Below are 16,489 nucleotides of genomic sequence, written 5' to 3' on the forward strand. Positions count from 1 at the left end.
GTCCTTTGTCCGTGTCGACTGTCTTCGGCGCAGATTTGTTCGGGTCGACTGCCTTGACCTTTGCCTTCAGCGTGCCAGACTTCGTCTCGACGCCCTTCATCGGTTTCTTCGGGTCGATAACGCTCTTCTGCTTCGTCGGTGCCGACCAAAGAAGTCCGAGGACTTCGAGCCGACCAAAGCAATACGCACTTTCGGTTTCGATGTAGTCACCAGTGCTCTTGGTTGCGTCGATACCGGAGCTTTCACTTTGTTTCGATTTCGCGGCTCCTTAGATATATCCGAAGCGGAGCCCGAAGGCGGGGCCGTAGAACTTATTGGAAAATCTTGGGTAAGGCCTTGTGGCGATCCCTCAACCTCAGCCTTATGAAGCGTTTCGGCCCCAGTGTCAGTTTGTGGGCATAGCTCCTCGCTCGAGCTATCTTCCATGGCCCCAAAGGCCCCATAGTCGTCTCCTACCTCGTCGACAACGTCTTCCGCTTCGAGCATCTCAACATCAGCGTCGTAGTTGGAGTCGACCTCCGACGCGGGATTCGACAGGTTCTCTCGAACCTCCCGGTCTGCTCCTTCATCATCCCCGGCATCGAAGATGTCCACAGGCTCCGGAGCCGTCTGCTGGGCTTCCTTGCGCGCAGTGCGTCGTTGCAGAAGCGTCTTCTTGGATCAAAAACGGGAACAAGCCATGCAGCTGGCTTCATCATGACCCGGACACAGACACTTGTTGCACACCGGGTGGATGTCGATGTGGGGATATTTGGAGTTGCACACTGGACATCTCTTGAACGGGCTCCGTTCCATGACGGGTCGTCGATAAGGCCTCTGGCGTCGACCGGGCCTTCAGCGTCGAAAAGCACGCGGCTCTCCTGGATATCCGGCTCGGGAACTGAGCTGGAACAGAACTGCGCACCGATCGCAAGACAATACCAACGAAAAAACTAAAGGCCTTTTGGCCTTAAGAAACTTTTATATCGATTCCGACTTGAGTGAACCAATATGCAACCGAACCCAAAGGCGAAAAAAAAACAGTCTGAGGATGGAGTCGATGCCAATGCGCACTGTAGTCCAGGGGAGGAGCCACCTATCTCGTGATACTTCAAAGACTCTTCCAGGACAACAATGTGCGATCATCCGGACCCAACACTAGGCGGCGATCTATGCACAGAAATGAATTCAGCAGCCCACATGCCTCGAACCAAGTTGCACTGGTCTGAGCCCCTACACTAGAAAGCAGGAGTATGCACATTGTGTGTATCTATAGCTACATATGTCACAAACCTATTGTTACAATGTTTCCTTTAAGTTGCCGATTTGAGCTTTGGAATCACACACATGCATTTACTGGCCTTTTATCAATCTGTGTTCCCTTTCCTTCAAAAAATCTAACTCTCCTACTTAGACAGTCCAACCTGCAAACTAACAATACAAAATCTTCTCTCTCATGTGTTAATCCAACCAACAATCTGTATGGAGTGACATACTTTTCACCAACTAATGGCCATACCTTATTCCTAATAATTTGAACCACCACAAAGAAACTGGAGTAAACGCATAGAATGGTTTTCTTGAAAGCACAAGACTGATTCCAATAATCAGTGAATTAACCATTAATGCACAAGTTACTTCTTGTGTAATGATATATCTGTAAGAGACATTAGTTAGTGATGCACAAGTTACTACTTGTGTAACGATATATCTGTAAGAGACATTAGTTAGTGATAGATTCCTTACCTTAGAATATCCCCAGGCGTCAGACTGGATCCGGAAACGTTTGCATAGCAGTACCCTTGCGCGTCGGTAGGCATCGTCTGCGGCTCCGCGACCGCCGTCGTGGGCGCCGTGATGACGTCGTCTGAGTACTTAGATGCCGCCTCCGCATGCTGACGTCAGTTCTTAGACACAGCTTTTCCGCGCCAGAAACGCAGAGCTACGCCAAAAACCAACACTGGTGCCTTGAAACTAGGGCCCTGAAAGGGGATGACCTTAACCCTAGATATCGGTTCACAGAACGGGGAGGATGGGTGGGTCGGTAAGGAATCTATCACTAACTAATGTCTCTTACAGATATATCGTTACACAAGTAGTAACTTGTGCATCCGAAAGAGACACGTTAGAGAAGATTCCTTACCTTAGAATAGATACCCCAGCAATACCAACCCCGGTGGTGGGTCTGCGAACCAATAATCACACCAGAAAGTCCTGGAGGACGGAACGGCCAAAGAAGCCATCCCTCCGGACTTGGCTGTCCAGGCAGTAGTGTCTTGCGAACGTGTGCAGCGACGCCCACGTAGCTGCCTGACAGATGTCCTGCAAGGGCACACCTCGGCCTAAGGCAGTTGTAGTCGCTGTGGCTCGAGTGGAATGAGCCCTCAGGCCAACAGGGGGTTACTTCTTTGCCAAGGAGTAACACGCCTGGATACACAAGATGATCCACCGCGAGATGGTCCGCTTGTGTACCGCTTTCCCCTTCTTAGCGCCCACGTAACCAACAAAGAGTTGGTCATCCACCCGGAACTGGCGCGTGCGATCCAGATAGAACAAGAGCGCACGTTTTGGGTCCAGACGGTGGAGCCTCTCTTCCTCTCTCGAGGGATGTGGAGGCGGAAAGAAGGTGGGCAAGGTAATGGATTGCCCAATGTGGAAGGCCGTGAACACCTTGGGTAGGAAAGAAGGTCTTGTCTTTAACACAACCTTGTCCGGATGGACTGAAAGGAAAGGAGGTTTACAGGATAGAGCCTGGAGCTCACTCACTCTCCTGGCAGAGGTGATAGCTACCAGGAAGGCAGTCTTCAAAGTGAGAAGGCGAAGAGGACAGTTGTGAAGTGGCTCGAAGGGAGCGCACATCAGAAATGTATGGACCAAGTTCAAGTCCCACTGAGGCATCACAAAGGGAGCAGGTGGAAACGTGTGTGTGATGCCTTTCAGGAATCTATTTACAATTGGGGACTTGAACAAAGGAAGGCTGAAAGGGCAGAAAGATAGCCCTTGATAGTGCCCAGAGCAGAGCACTGCTGGGCAAGAGAAAGAAGGAAGAGAAGAACCTCGGAAAGAGGGGCAGAGAGGATCCACAGCCTTTGCTGTTCACCATGCCACAAATCTGTTCCACCTGCAGGCGTATACCGAGAGACACCTGGCTGCCAGAATGATTGTACAGACTTCAGGAGGCAAGTCAAATGGCCTCAACTGTCGCCGCTCAATCTCCAAGCATGGAGGTGGAGACTGGACAGGTTCGGGTGGAGGACCGTCCCCTGCTGCTGCGACAGAAGGTCCTCCTGAAGAGGCAGACGAAACGGGGGATCGACTGACATACTGAGTAGCTCGGGATACCAGTACCTTCGTGCCCAGTCCGCAGCCACAAGGATGACTTGTGCCCGGTCGCGCCTGATCATCTTCAGCACTCTGGGCAGAAGTGGTATAGGCGGAAAGGTGTACACAGACCGCAACTCAACTCGCGACGAAAAGCGTCTCCGAGCGAGTGCCGCCTTGGAAATTCCAACGCGCATAACTGATGACATTGCGCGTTCTCTTCGGTGGCATAGATCTAACCAAGGTTCTCCCCACTGCATAAAGAGACCTTGCGCTACGTCCGAGTTCAGATCCATCAAGCACCATCAGCTGAGTTCGTCCGCCCTGGCGTTCAGAGAACCTGCCAGGTGTTGAACCACCAAGGTAATGCCTTGATGTTCCAGCCATGTCCAGAGGAGCAGAGCCTTCTGACATAGGGTCCAGGACCCCACCCGCCCTGTTTGTTGCAATACCACATGGCGGTGGTGCTGTACGTGAACACCTGCACCACACTTCCCCAGACAGAGGGTAGGAATGCTTTCAGTGCACGTCCGATGCAAGTGCAAGTCCGATCGCCCGAAGCTCCAAAAGGTTGATATGGAGGCGGGGCTCCTCCGGAGACCAGAGGCCTCTGATCTCCGTCTCTCCCAAGTGGCCTTCCCATCCCAGGAGGGACGCATCAATCACCACTATGTACTATGGTTGGGGAAGGGAGAGGGATCTGCCATTGACCCAATCGCAATTCGTGAGCCACCACTGCAATTGTTGTGCAGTGCCCTCTGAGATCTGGACATGATCGGACATGTTGCCCTGATGCTATGCCCACTGGAACTTCAGGTCCCACTGCAGAGCCCACATATGTCATCTGGCATGTTGCACTAGCAGGATGCAGGAGGCCATCAGGCCCAGGAGCCGGAGGGTCAACCTGACTGAAACGCGGGATAGAGGCTGAAGGATTGGAATCATAGCCTGAATATCCCGGACTCGCTGCTCGGGAGGATAAACCCGAAACCGTGTCGAATCCAGAACCACTCCGATGAAGGGGAGCTTCTGAGAGGGACTCAGGTGCGACTGACACGTTGATGGAGAACCCCAGCAAATGAAGGAGGTGGGCCGTAGTCTTAAGGTGGGTGACAACTGCTTGGGGCGAGCCCGCCCTCAACAACCAGTCGTCGAGGTAGGGGAAGACGGACACCCCTGACCTGCGCTGGTGAGCTGCAACCACCGCCATCACTTCCGTGAACACCCAAGGGGCACTGGTAAAGCCGAAGGGGAGCACGGCAAACTGATAATGCTCCTGGCCTACCGTGAACAGCAGGTAACGCCGGTGGGCCGGCAGGATGGGGATGTGAAAATATGCGTCCTGTAAGTCCAACGCTACCATCCAGTCCCCAGGGTCGAGGGCAGCCAAGACCTGGGCCATAGTCAACATCTTGAACTTCTCCTTTCGGAGAAGCGATTGACGTTCCTGAGGTCCAAAATGGGGCGCAAGCCCCCTTTGTCCTTCTTGGGGACCAGAAATAGTAGGAATAACAACCACGTCCTACTTTTGCCCCAGGAGCGTACTCAATGGCCCCCTTGGCCAAGAGGGCTATAACTTTCTGTTGGAGAAGCGCAAAGTGATCCCCTGACATGCGGTGCAACTGAGTTGGCATGGCTTGGGGGGTAGACTTGGAGAAGAGGGAGTAACCCTCCGGACCAGTTGCAGCACCAACTTGTCAAAAGTGACAGAACGCCAGTGGGGAAGGTGATGTTGTATGCTGCCGCCCACTGGCGTGGGATGCACCCCAAAGCTAGTGCTAGGAAGGCTTTGAGGCGGATGCAGCGCGAGGTGAGGTGGACTGACCCGCAGGCTGGCTCCCTGTGCCGCCACAGCGGCCTCCACGGCCGTGCTAAGTTTGGTCTGCGCAGGCTTCTGGCTGAACGAGCGGGCAGGGGCACCCCTTCCGTGGCCACAAAAGGAATGAAAGGTAGACATGGCTGGGCGCGTGGTGCAGAGAACCAAGGACTTGGGCGTAGCCCGAGAGTCCTTAAAACGCTCCAGCGCACTGTCGGCTTAATCGCCAAACAGGCGAGTGCCATCAAAGGGCATGTCCATGAGTGAGCTCTGGACATCTGGCGAGTACCCAGTAGATCTCAACCAGGCATGGCGACGAAGCACCACCTTCGTAGAAATTGCCCTACCTAGTGAGTTTGCGGTGACCAAACCACACCGAATGGCGAACTTAGCCGCGTTCTTTACCCTCTGCAACAGCTTGGACCTCTTCAGGACACTGAGGTAACACCTGCGCAACTGTATCACACACCGCGTGGGAATAGCGGCCCAATAGGCATGAAGTGTTCACCGACCGCAGCCATAAGCTGCCCGAAGAGAACAACCGCTTGCCGAACTGCTCCAGCTTCTTGAAGTCCTTATCCGATGGAGCCGTGGGAAAGGCACTCTGGGACGTCGAAGCTTGGATAACAAGGCTCTCGGGTGCAGGATAAGAGGTCAGAAAGGCAGGGTCATCCGGCGCCATGCGATGATGCCTGGCGACATTTTTATCAACAGGGGCCCCTGTGGCAGGCCGCGTTCAAGTGCCCAGTAAGACGTCAGTGAGGGTGTCATTAAATGGCAGCAGGGGCTCTGACAAAGTGGACACCGTCTGGAGCACCTCAGTGAGAAGATTAGTTTTCAGGGCCACCGTAGGGAGATCAAGCTTGAGGACCTCAGCTGCCCTACAGAGCACCACTGTGTAAGAAGCGCCCTCCTCCATGGTAGCGGGGGAGAGGCAAACCCCGGGTCAGAGGAGACATAGAGGCCGCTGGCCTCCTCAAAGTCGTACGCCCAGTCCTGCTCAGAGTCACACTGACTAGCAAGAGGGTCCTGCGGCGCCGGAGTCGCTGGCGGCGCCGACGGCTCTACAAGATCTTGACAGTCCGAGGCCTAAATAGGCGGTCCATGGTAGCAAGAAATTCCTGCACCTGTGCGGGAGTCGCCGACGGATCCGGATGAGGTGGGTAGGCCGTGGGACTCCTGGGCTCCGAAGGAGCCGCAGGGGCAGAACCTCTGTCCCCCTTGTCCGCATCCAGGGACTGACGGGGGAAATCGGAGAGCGACAACGATTCTTCGACTTCTTTTTGTGTGCGTCTCTTACCCAAATCTGAGGGTGAAGACTTGGAGCCCGAGGAGCGATGATGGTGGCCCAGCGAGCGTTCTCTGGAGTGGCCCCTGGACCAAGAACGGCGCTGGGACGAGTGCCGAACCTCAAGCAGCTTCCGGCACCGCTCCTTCAAGGCCTTCGGGGCCATGGCCAGACAGTCCATACAGGACCTAGAGTCGTGGTCAAACTCCAGGCAGTAAAGACAGACGTCTGGGGGATCCGCCATCGGCATATTGCGACGGCAGGCCCCACAAGACTTAAAACCAGGCATCCCTACATGCACCAGAGTAAACTTACAGGAGACAAAAGTCTCAAAAAGATACTCAAAAAGTGACTAAGGTACATGCTCTAACCGGATCTGCGCCTACTGGCGCAGAAAAAGAAAGAACTGACGTCAGCATGCATTGGTCGTGCTTAAGTAGTCTCCGTGACTTCATCTCGGTGCTTAAGAAGCCAGCGACGGATGCAGAGCCGCACAACGCCACCTACCGATGCGCAGGGGTACTGCTGACGAAAAACTTTCCGGATCTAGTCTGATGCCTGGGAATATTCTAAGGTAAGGAATCTATCCCTAACATGTCTCTTTCAGATCTTAGATTTCAAAGCAGTGTGCTGCCCATCGTAATGTGCTTCAATGCCTTATCAGGGGTAGTAAGCACTTTATAAATGCAATTACAGTATAATATAATATGTAACCTTCATGGCCCACAAGGTTATCATAACACAACAGTCCGGCACTCAATTGTAGATCATATAGGCAGCTTATTAATTCCTTTTTACTGCTCTACACGTTTTCACCCACATAAGACAAAATTGCTACTAATCATGTTCATCATCAAGTACTGTTCCAATCCACAGCAATAAACGACCCATCACCAACTTAACAGGCATGGAATAACTGAAGAGATCTGTCACTAGTCACTGACATTAATTTAGTCCAGTACTTCAGGTTCCCACAAGCTATATACTAAAACAGCTTCCTTCCAACTAAGCAGATATAGGGTTATATTAACAAAGTCCATCCCAGCAGATCTCTCCACCTTCTCTCCTTCCTACCTATGCTTGCTCTTGACCAACTGGTTTCTCTCAAATGCACACTTCTAATCTATTTGTTTGATGTATTAGACTTTTTGGGCTTCATTCCCTTGGATGTTCCAAGGTTATATCAGAACATTGATGTGCCCCATGTGGAAGCAAATTTAAGAACAGAGCATCACCATGCACTACATCCCCTTAAGGTGTATGTTGTAATGGGATATTTGATCAGCCGCAATTAGCCTGTGATCTGGACCAGGCGGCCTTTAATTATGCAAAATGGATTGGCAAAGCTGTAGATCAGTTGGCCCCTATTAAAATCCAAAAGTGTTGCAGAAGTAAACCCTCCGCTCCATGGTATTCGGATCTATTTAGATCTCAGAAACAACTCTACCGTAGGCAGGGGCAAATATGGGGAAAAAAACTATGATCCATGTGAGGGAAGTAAATATAAGCAATGCATTAGGGAATATTAAGCCATGATTATGGCTGAAAACTCTACCTACTTTGCAGCAAAAATCAAATTGGCAAAAATTTCAGCCAAAGAACTGTTTCTAACAGTTAACATGCTTGCGAACTTCAACAATAGTATCATTTCAAGTTTATTGTTTGATTACTTAAAATGATTACAAACTGTTAAAACCTTATGACTCACTTACACATATATGAATTTAAAAAAACTGAAGAGGAACTTTGATTAATACAACAGCAGGGCAATTGTCTAGCAATAAAATTGAATGAAATATAAAAATTGTCCGAATGTGCGTTTATCTTTTACAAATCAGCTTGTTAAATAACATAGCAGTCACAGAGTGGTTTTAAAAAAGTTTAAATAGGGGAAATAAGTCCATATGGCAGCTGGTTTTGGGGAGCTGAACACGGTGTCCATGTAGGCCTTAGGAGGAGGGCCGGTGGCCACTTGAGTTTTTATTACAGGGTGATGTCTGGGCCGACCGGCAAAAGAAATGCTGCCTTTTCTTTTCCCAACGTTTTTACAGCTCTGGAAACAAATTTGGTAAACCGGATGTTCAGGATTATATTTTCTTGATTCATAGCTGCCATTATTGCCTGACAGCATGTACGAACTCCTTAAGTAATCCACTCTGCTCTGAGTAAGGTCCTTCTGTCTAAAGGACAACAATAGAAATACTACAGGCCTGAAAAAACCTGGTCTAATAGCCTTCCACATTTATTAAAATGAAAATGTAAAGAGGCATATCATTAGTTTTAATTAATACTCGGGTTGATAAATTGTCATCTTCTAACCTTGAAATTTCGACTAAGGGCAGTGTGACATTAAGTAAATTTACCCCTCTTACAGTAAGAAGATGTCAATGGACTCAAACAAATCAGGTGCTTAATCATGTCCATGTCCCTCTAGAATTAGCACCAGATATTGTAGCTTTGCATCTAACTAAGCTACTAAACAGTACGTTTAGTTCTGGATATTTCCCTAGACCTTAGAAAATGGCCACTGTGTTGCCATTAATAAAAAAGCCATTGCTCAATTCACATAAAGTTAGCAGTTACCATCCGATTTCCCGACTGCCGCTACCAGCCAAAATATTGGAGAAACCTATGAATACTTAACTTTCTGCTTTCTTAGGCAAGAACCAACTGCTTGACTCTCCTCAGTTTGGCTTTAGAGTTGGACATAGTACTGAGTCTGCTCTAGTTGTTGCAATAGAAGAAATCAGATCTATAGAAGGCGAAGGTTAAGATGGCACTCATCTTGTTGGATCTGTCGGTTTCAATGGTCTGCCTCGAGAGCATAGGCATCAGGGACTCTGCATTGGCTCTATTTATCTAGTTTCTCTCTCAGATAGAACAGTCTGTTACTTATAATACCTTTGTCTCAAAGCATTTTTCTCTTCCTTGAGGAGTTCCGCAGGGGTCATCACTTAGTCCCACATTGTTTAATGTGTACGTTACTCCTCTAGCCCGACTGGTTTGTTTTTTGGGGTTTTCAATAGTATTGTATGCAATTGATACCCAAATTGTTGTGACTATTTCAAGTGACATTCAGGAGGTAGAAAATAGGTTTCATAATTGTATGAAGGAAAGACAAAAAGAATGAAAAATATTTGACAAACTTAAAGCTGGGAAAACGGAAGTTCTTCTGTTTGGCAATGATATTTCTTTCCGGTCCCCTTCTAGGTGGATTCATGATTTAGGCACTCTAACGTCCCTTTCTAGGGAGGCAAAAAAGCTTAGGAGTACTTTCTGATAATAAACAGGCTTTCTCAGATCAAGTCAATCAGGTCACTGTGCATTTGTATTTTATGAATATTGAATACAAATCATTACTTTTATTCATCTTGAGCTGCAGAAAACAGTTGCTTTTGAACCATCAAGAATAGATTATTGTAATGCTCTTTATATCAATTAGCAACAGCAACTTATGAATAAACTCCAAACTCTTCAAAATGCTGCTGCTCTGCTCCTTCTTAGCATTCCTATATTCTCGTCTGTATCCTAGGCATTTCCTAAGTTACAAGGACTTTCAGTAAAAAAAAAAAAAAAAAAAAATCGATTGTTCTGAATAATATTTGAAACTTAGATTTCAGTGGTATGTTGCCAATAAAAAAACAATGCTTCTCCTCCTCTGACAGAAATTTGTTGATACCCGAAGTGAGTCATGAGAAGGCAGAAGTTTTACTTTTACCACAATTATGGAATAGTCTTCCTCTATATATTAAACTAGCAGCCCGTCCCGACGTTGTCCGGGTATGAATTGTTGCCGGCCAGTAGTATATTGTTTTGTAGGATTTCGTTTTGATAGCATTTCTTATCTGTGACAGGCCTGTGAAACGCTCCGATTCACAGTGCACTGCTGATGCACTTAAGAGTGCGCGTTCAGTAGTGTGTGAACTCGAGTTTCCCTACTTTATTTTTCCTTGCAATATTATATAGCGCGAACTCGACAACATGGCATGAGCACAATTTACTTTACAGAAGAACACATTCATTTGTGGTAGGCACGGGGAGACAAAGCGATTTGCCTGGAATCACAGGATGTTGAGCTGATGCCGAGATTCGAACGTAGCTCCCCAGCTCTAAAGTTCGCAATTCTAGAACTTGTGGCAGGAGGAGTGTCTAAAAGTGTATGTCGGTGCTGGCCATCAATGAGAGAGACCTGTGCATTTTTCAAATGGGTGGTGAAAAAATAGGAGTATGTTGCTGGAGATGTGGGCCGCCGTGCCACCAATGTACTTACCGGGGGAGGTTAAACACCCATTATTCCGCAACTTTCTTTCCGCATACCATCACTCCGCATACTTTCATTACAAAAGTACCATGACTCTGCAATGCCACTACATTTTATATGCTTTTGCCACGCATACATTTACAAAGAAATTCATTGTAAATGCATGAATGGTAAAAGCATGTCATTTTTTTAAATGTTTGGATAAGGTAAGTATGGGTATAGGGGTATATGTTTTGGGGAACTGAGGTATATGTTTTGGGGTGTTTGGGTATTTTAAGGGTTCAGATATAGTTTTGGGTTATGGGGTACAGGCGTAGTTTTAGGCTTTAGGGATAGGTATGGGTTTTGGGGCAAAGGGTTATTTTAAGGGTTCAGGGCTAGGTTTGGGTTTTGGGATACAGGGGTATTTTTAGGGTTCAGGGCTAGGTTTGGGTTTTGGGGTACAGGGGTATTTTAGGGTTCAGGGGTAGGTTTGGGTTTTGGGGTACAGAGGTATTTTAAGGGTTCAGGGCTAGATTTGGGGTACAGGGGTATTTTTAGGGTTTAGGGATATGTTTGGGGTACAGGGTATATTTATAGGGTTAAGATGGGTTAGTGTTTAAGGGTGTTGGGGTATTTTAAGCAGTAAGGGTGCGTTATGATTATGAGGTGTAGGGGTATTTAAAGGGAGCAGGGTGGGATTAGCACACGATATGAGACATGGCATGAAGGGCAGAACGTACCACACGCCCCCAGCGTTTGTACCGCCCCCCAGCACAGGCCCACATCACAACGCAGACACGACCAGAATGGACTACTTTGCTGGCAAGGTTCTTTTACCTTTTAAATGTATATTGTGGGCGTCTGCATAGCCTATGTCCTTCTGCTGCAACTGCCCTTTCCAACGCTGTATTGGGTGTTGTGATTGGTGCTGTGGTCCCTGAGATTACGCGCCTCAAAGGTTTGGGCTCTCTCTTTATTATATTAGTATGGATGGATGTCAGATTAATCACATGCATTTCAGGAAAGCACTGAAAACTTGGTTGCTCTCAAATTAAAATTTTTAGTTAGGGGTTATAGTTCATCAAAGGTAGTTCTGGCGCCAAGCCACCTATGGGCATTAGAGCACTTTATAAATATTTAATTCATTCATGAGTAGGCTTGTTGCAACTCCGCAAATTGAAATGTTGAAGGATGTATGCTCTCTTTGGATAGTTGACCATGGCCGATTGGTCTTGTGGCAGCATACCACCATGCACTGCGTCACTCTATATTTATGCACCATTAAGTTATAATTGTATGGAAGCACAACACTTGTATTAACTTCTTTGAAAAGCTTACTGGTTTAATTTTCCTCAGTTCTCTGCTTTTTTTTCAGTACCTGTTTTCCTTCTTCACCTACTCTTGAGGGGATGTACTGGTAAGGGATCTATGCCCTTCTCTCTTCCCTCGTAGCCCTGAGCTCTCTCCGATGTAAAAGTCCACTGGTCAGAGGCCTGAACACTCTCCGATGTATGGAACTACTGGTCAGAGCCATGAGTCCTCTCCAATATATGAAACCACTGGTCGGAGCCCTGGGACCTCTCCGATGTAAGGAGCCACACACAGACCCCAGCACACTTTCCATTGTATGAGCCCACTGGTGTGACCCATAAGCGCTCTCTGATGAAAGAGCCCCCCCCCCACACCCACCTTCCCTCAGTGCTCTGATGTGTGATCTCACTGTCCATATCGCTAAAGCTCTCTCTCCAATGTATGAACCACCCTAAGTCAGAATGATATACGAGGCTAATAGACAGACCCGTGACCTCTCGCCAATGCAGGAGTGCACTTATCAGACCTCTGAGCCTGCTGCTCATACAACTGAGATGCCTCATAGGTATCTGCTTTGTAGTCTTACCTGCAAGACTCCTCCGCCAGAGGAGCATCCGCCCCACATGGAGCATTTCACCCTTTTACCTATGATGGGGCTGAAGCCAATTGAGACTGGGGTCTTTATGCAATGGCCTATTCTGGCACATGAAATTCCCTCATCTAGGAGTCTGTGAAGATGCTCTATAATGGATTGCTTCTTATCTGAAAGAGTAGTCTACCTACCATCTTTCACATTGCCCCTTCACACTAAAGACAGTGACGCTTCTCAGGGCCCCATCAAACCACCTCTATTAATCAACATCTACCCAACCCCCTTAACAAACATGATTAAATCATTCAACCTCACATCTTACAACTATGCAGATTACACCCCAAAGACCACAATCATCTAAAGCTCAATGTTGCAAACACAGAAATTATGGCCTGTGGACAATGGTAGGAGAACCAGCCTACAACCAAAGGGCTTAAGGAACTTGAAGCCCCTCCAACAACATCAACATAAGTTAGAAACCTTGGGGTAACCATGAATTCAGTTCTACCCTTGATACCCTTTCACAAAGAGTGCTTTCTACACAATGAAAACATCAGGTTGCTTCTTCCATACCTTGCATACAAACAAACTGCAAGCAATCCTCACCTTTTTAATCTCCAAGATTGACTATGTCAACAGCATATACCTTAGTGCATCCGCTTACATCACATGCAAAATGCAACCGATCCAAAATGCTGTCCCAAGGCTTCGTCTTTGCCTACTCCAAAGAGAACACATGACAAGTCCTGCAATCGCTCAACTGGATCCAGAAGGGCAATGCTCGAGGCACTCTTCATTATCCACAGAAACTCACAAGGACTGCTATACCTACAAGCTACATTCAAGCAAAACAAAACACTGTGCTCCAAGCTTGCACAAGTTATCATAACACATTACCATAACACATCCATAGGAGGCACAGCTTTCTCAGTACACGATGTCAAACTCTGGATCTCACTATAGCCAGCATTAGAAGTACTAAAGAGAACAAACACTTCAGAAGACAGTTAAAAACATTGTTATTTCCTAGATAACTGCACCCTCCCACATCCTAGCAACGGATGTCGAAAAACAGCTGCACCCTCTAACGCAATTCTCAACTTACAATGGACAGGTTGGAAACAACCCAACCAGCAAACTGCTTTCGATATATAGGTAAGGTAGGAAGGGCTAAGCGATGATTCACCAATGCATTGTGTACTTGCATATATATAAGAGTTATGTCCCACAGTATTACTAAGATAATATGCACCAGTCAGCAGAAAATGCTAACTTATACCTCTTACATTCACATAAGACATAACTGCTACAATGGTTGCCGTCACCAGTACTGTACAGCTAAAAACACAAACATCACCAAAAGAATAGGCCTGGAGTAAAGGAAGAGAATGGTCAGACAATGCTGACAATTCGGGAGGAATTTAATATAGTTCACCGCTGCAGGTCCCAAATACCTATACACTATGACTGCTTCTTTACATCTCACAATAACACCTCATATATGGGATAAAAATAACAATGCCCATCCCAACAGATCTCTCCACTTTTCTCTCCCTCCACCCTTGCCAGCTCTAGACCACAACTATACACACAATGTCAGATTGGACAACACAGTGCAGTAACTAGCTAAGCAAATTATATTTATAGAAATACCATAAATGGATCAGTAGAGCTGTTCAAAGCTCCCAGCATAATGAAAACCATAAGACTGCACATCGCTCTCTCAAACTTCATCATTCACCACACTGTCATGTGCTGCATCTCATAAGATAACCACACCTCAGGGGTCATCCAAACAACATGGAAACCCTTGCCCACATAGGATCAAAATAAAACTACATCCATTCAACCATACGCCCTAACAGGTTTAGCGAGCTACCCATGTAGGCAAGTGCTTCAGCACCCCACAGAGGGGTAAGAAAGCTCCATATAAACAGTGCAATAAAAACTAAAAATAAAACATCCTTTTATATAGAAAACACCTTAAAAGAGGGAAGTTAAACAAGCCTTCTTGCTTTGGGAACTTAGGATAAAAGAGTTCTATAAAAAGCTCTAAAAAGATACCCAATGGGTATTGCACCCCCCACCCGATTAGCAGAACCGAATGAAGAAACATGCCAAATCACTGGTTTAGGGGCCCTGTATCTTAATAAGGGATGCTCCTAGATCTACGACCATTCCCTACACAGCATAACTGGTCAGTATTCCACGTACAAACCATAAAATAATGACACTTCGGAGAGTCATACTTTCTTTGTATACTACCTTGTATTGAAGTCGTTTCTGTTGGTTAATTTAACTTTTAACTTCCTCACTAGGCCCTCTTCCTGTCCATCTCAAATTCACTATTAGATGTCTGATTGCAGTACAAAATATATTTTCCCTGTAGGTGTAATGCTGCTCAAGGAGCATTAAGAAGTATCTGGACTCTGAAAAGCAAGGCATTCCATACCTACAGGAGTGTTGCTGCGAGGAGAAGAGGGCAATGTTACATGACGCCTTGTATTCCTAGGTCGCAGTACTCGTATCAGAGCTTGTTTACAGGAGAAGCTCACTGCGGGATCCTGCAAGAAAAACAGAGTCACTCTTACTATGATAAAATCTAATTTATGTCAACTTTCAAGGCCTCTTCTTGACACACATTCTTTTAATAATCAATTGAAAGTTACAAAATACACAGTAACATCATCATCAAGCTTCCCTCCTACTAAACACTATTTTCGCTGTAGCACAGGTGAGCCACTCCGAAAATCAAAGGAAGTGTATTATATAGATATTCATCATTTAAGCCCACCTTGAACGAAGCACTACAAAAAGCCTCCCTGCCCCCCGCAGTATAACCTCAGTGTGCAGACCCACCAACCCCAGGCCACATTACAAAACTGATTAAGTCTAATATGTTAAGATGTCAAAGGGAACCTCTAGAAAAGGCTATCACAGGCAAATTCATAACCTGCTAGTATTCACTTTTCACAACGGTAAAGCCAACCCTGTGTGCAGATTAAAATACCACCTACAGGGCAGAGTAACATCTGTGTATAGATCTTGGAGGCCATGTTGATGCAGTCCAGCTCACAAGTACAGTATCCATGGATGATATCAACTAGAGCATTCACGGTTGCTTCAATATGAGTCAGTCCTAGAAGCAAAAAGACAATTGCTAACTCAAGAAAAAAATTGGGTGAAACACTGACAAAGCATTAATGAATTCAGACATTTGATCACATATAAAAAATAAGAAAAGTACATAATTTCATTAACATATGGTGTCCACTTCCTTTTCTCTTTCCAGCATACATGTTACATCTATTCGCCCCAATAAGCTTTTTTCTCCCTCCTCTGCCTCCTACCATCTTTTCATAATGCTGATTGCTCTGATTATTCTCCCAGAAAACCTTCCCGACTGTTACTGCATGGTTTAGCCAGTGGTGACTTCTCTGCTAAGGCTGAGGAGCATTGCCCCATTGCTTTAAGAGCAGTGCAGCGGAAAAATAAAATGATAACCTGGTTATTGTCATTTTATTTTTCAAGATCAACTAGGTTAGGGCGGAGCTGGGCTGGGGTTATGGGAGAGGAGTGATTTGCTCACTCAAAATGACGTCTTGGCAGGTCAAACAGTCCTGTGCACTTTGCATGTTCCTCACCAGCCTTTGTATAGCAAGTCTAGTGGGGAAGATGCAAAGTCTCACAGACCACGTCTGAGCGCAAAACCACAGCGTTTAGACCAATCACAATGCTGTATTGCAACATTGTGATTGGCTTAGGCGAGGGAGCCGATGTGCTTCCTTCCGCTACGGAGGCAGAGAAGACGGCTGAAAGGACCTAAGGGGAGTGACGGGCAGCAGAAGGTAAGTGGATTTCTTTATCTTTGTTTTTTACTACCTACTACCACACCGCCTCCCCTTGCCCCGCCACTTGATTCGGCTACCATTTTGCTCA

General features: G+C 46.8%; 1 protein-coding gene across 14 annotated transcripts in view; it reads right to left on the reverse strand.

The window, feature by feature from the left end:
* The window catches only part of UBR4 (ubiquitin protein ligase E3 component n-recognin 4), a 1,723,360-nt gene that overhangs the window by 750,376 nt on the left and 956,495 nt on the right, over window positions 1-16,489 (reverse strand). For all 14 annotated transcript variants that reach the window (XM_086921716.1, XM_086921718.1, XM_086921717.1 and 11 more), the window contains 2 exons: window positions 15,568-15,689; window positions 15,003-15,114 (listed from right to left, as the gene is read on the reverse strand). In XM_086921716.1, the coding sequence (XP_086777842.1) occupies window positions 15,003-15,114; window positions 15,568-15,689 (234 nt within the window). The remainder of the gene's footprint in view (window positions 1-15,002; window positions 15,115-15,567; window positions 15,690-16,489) is intronic.

This window comes from Lissotriton vulgaris, chromosome 5 (genome assembly GCF_964263255.1).
Source record: "Lissotriton vulgaris chromosome 5, aLisVul1.2, whole genome shotgun sequence".
In the NCBI taxonomy this organism is placed as follows: Eukaryota; Metazoa; Chordata; class Amphibia; order Caudata; family Salamandridae; genus Lissotriton; species Lissotriton vulgaris.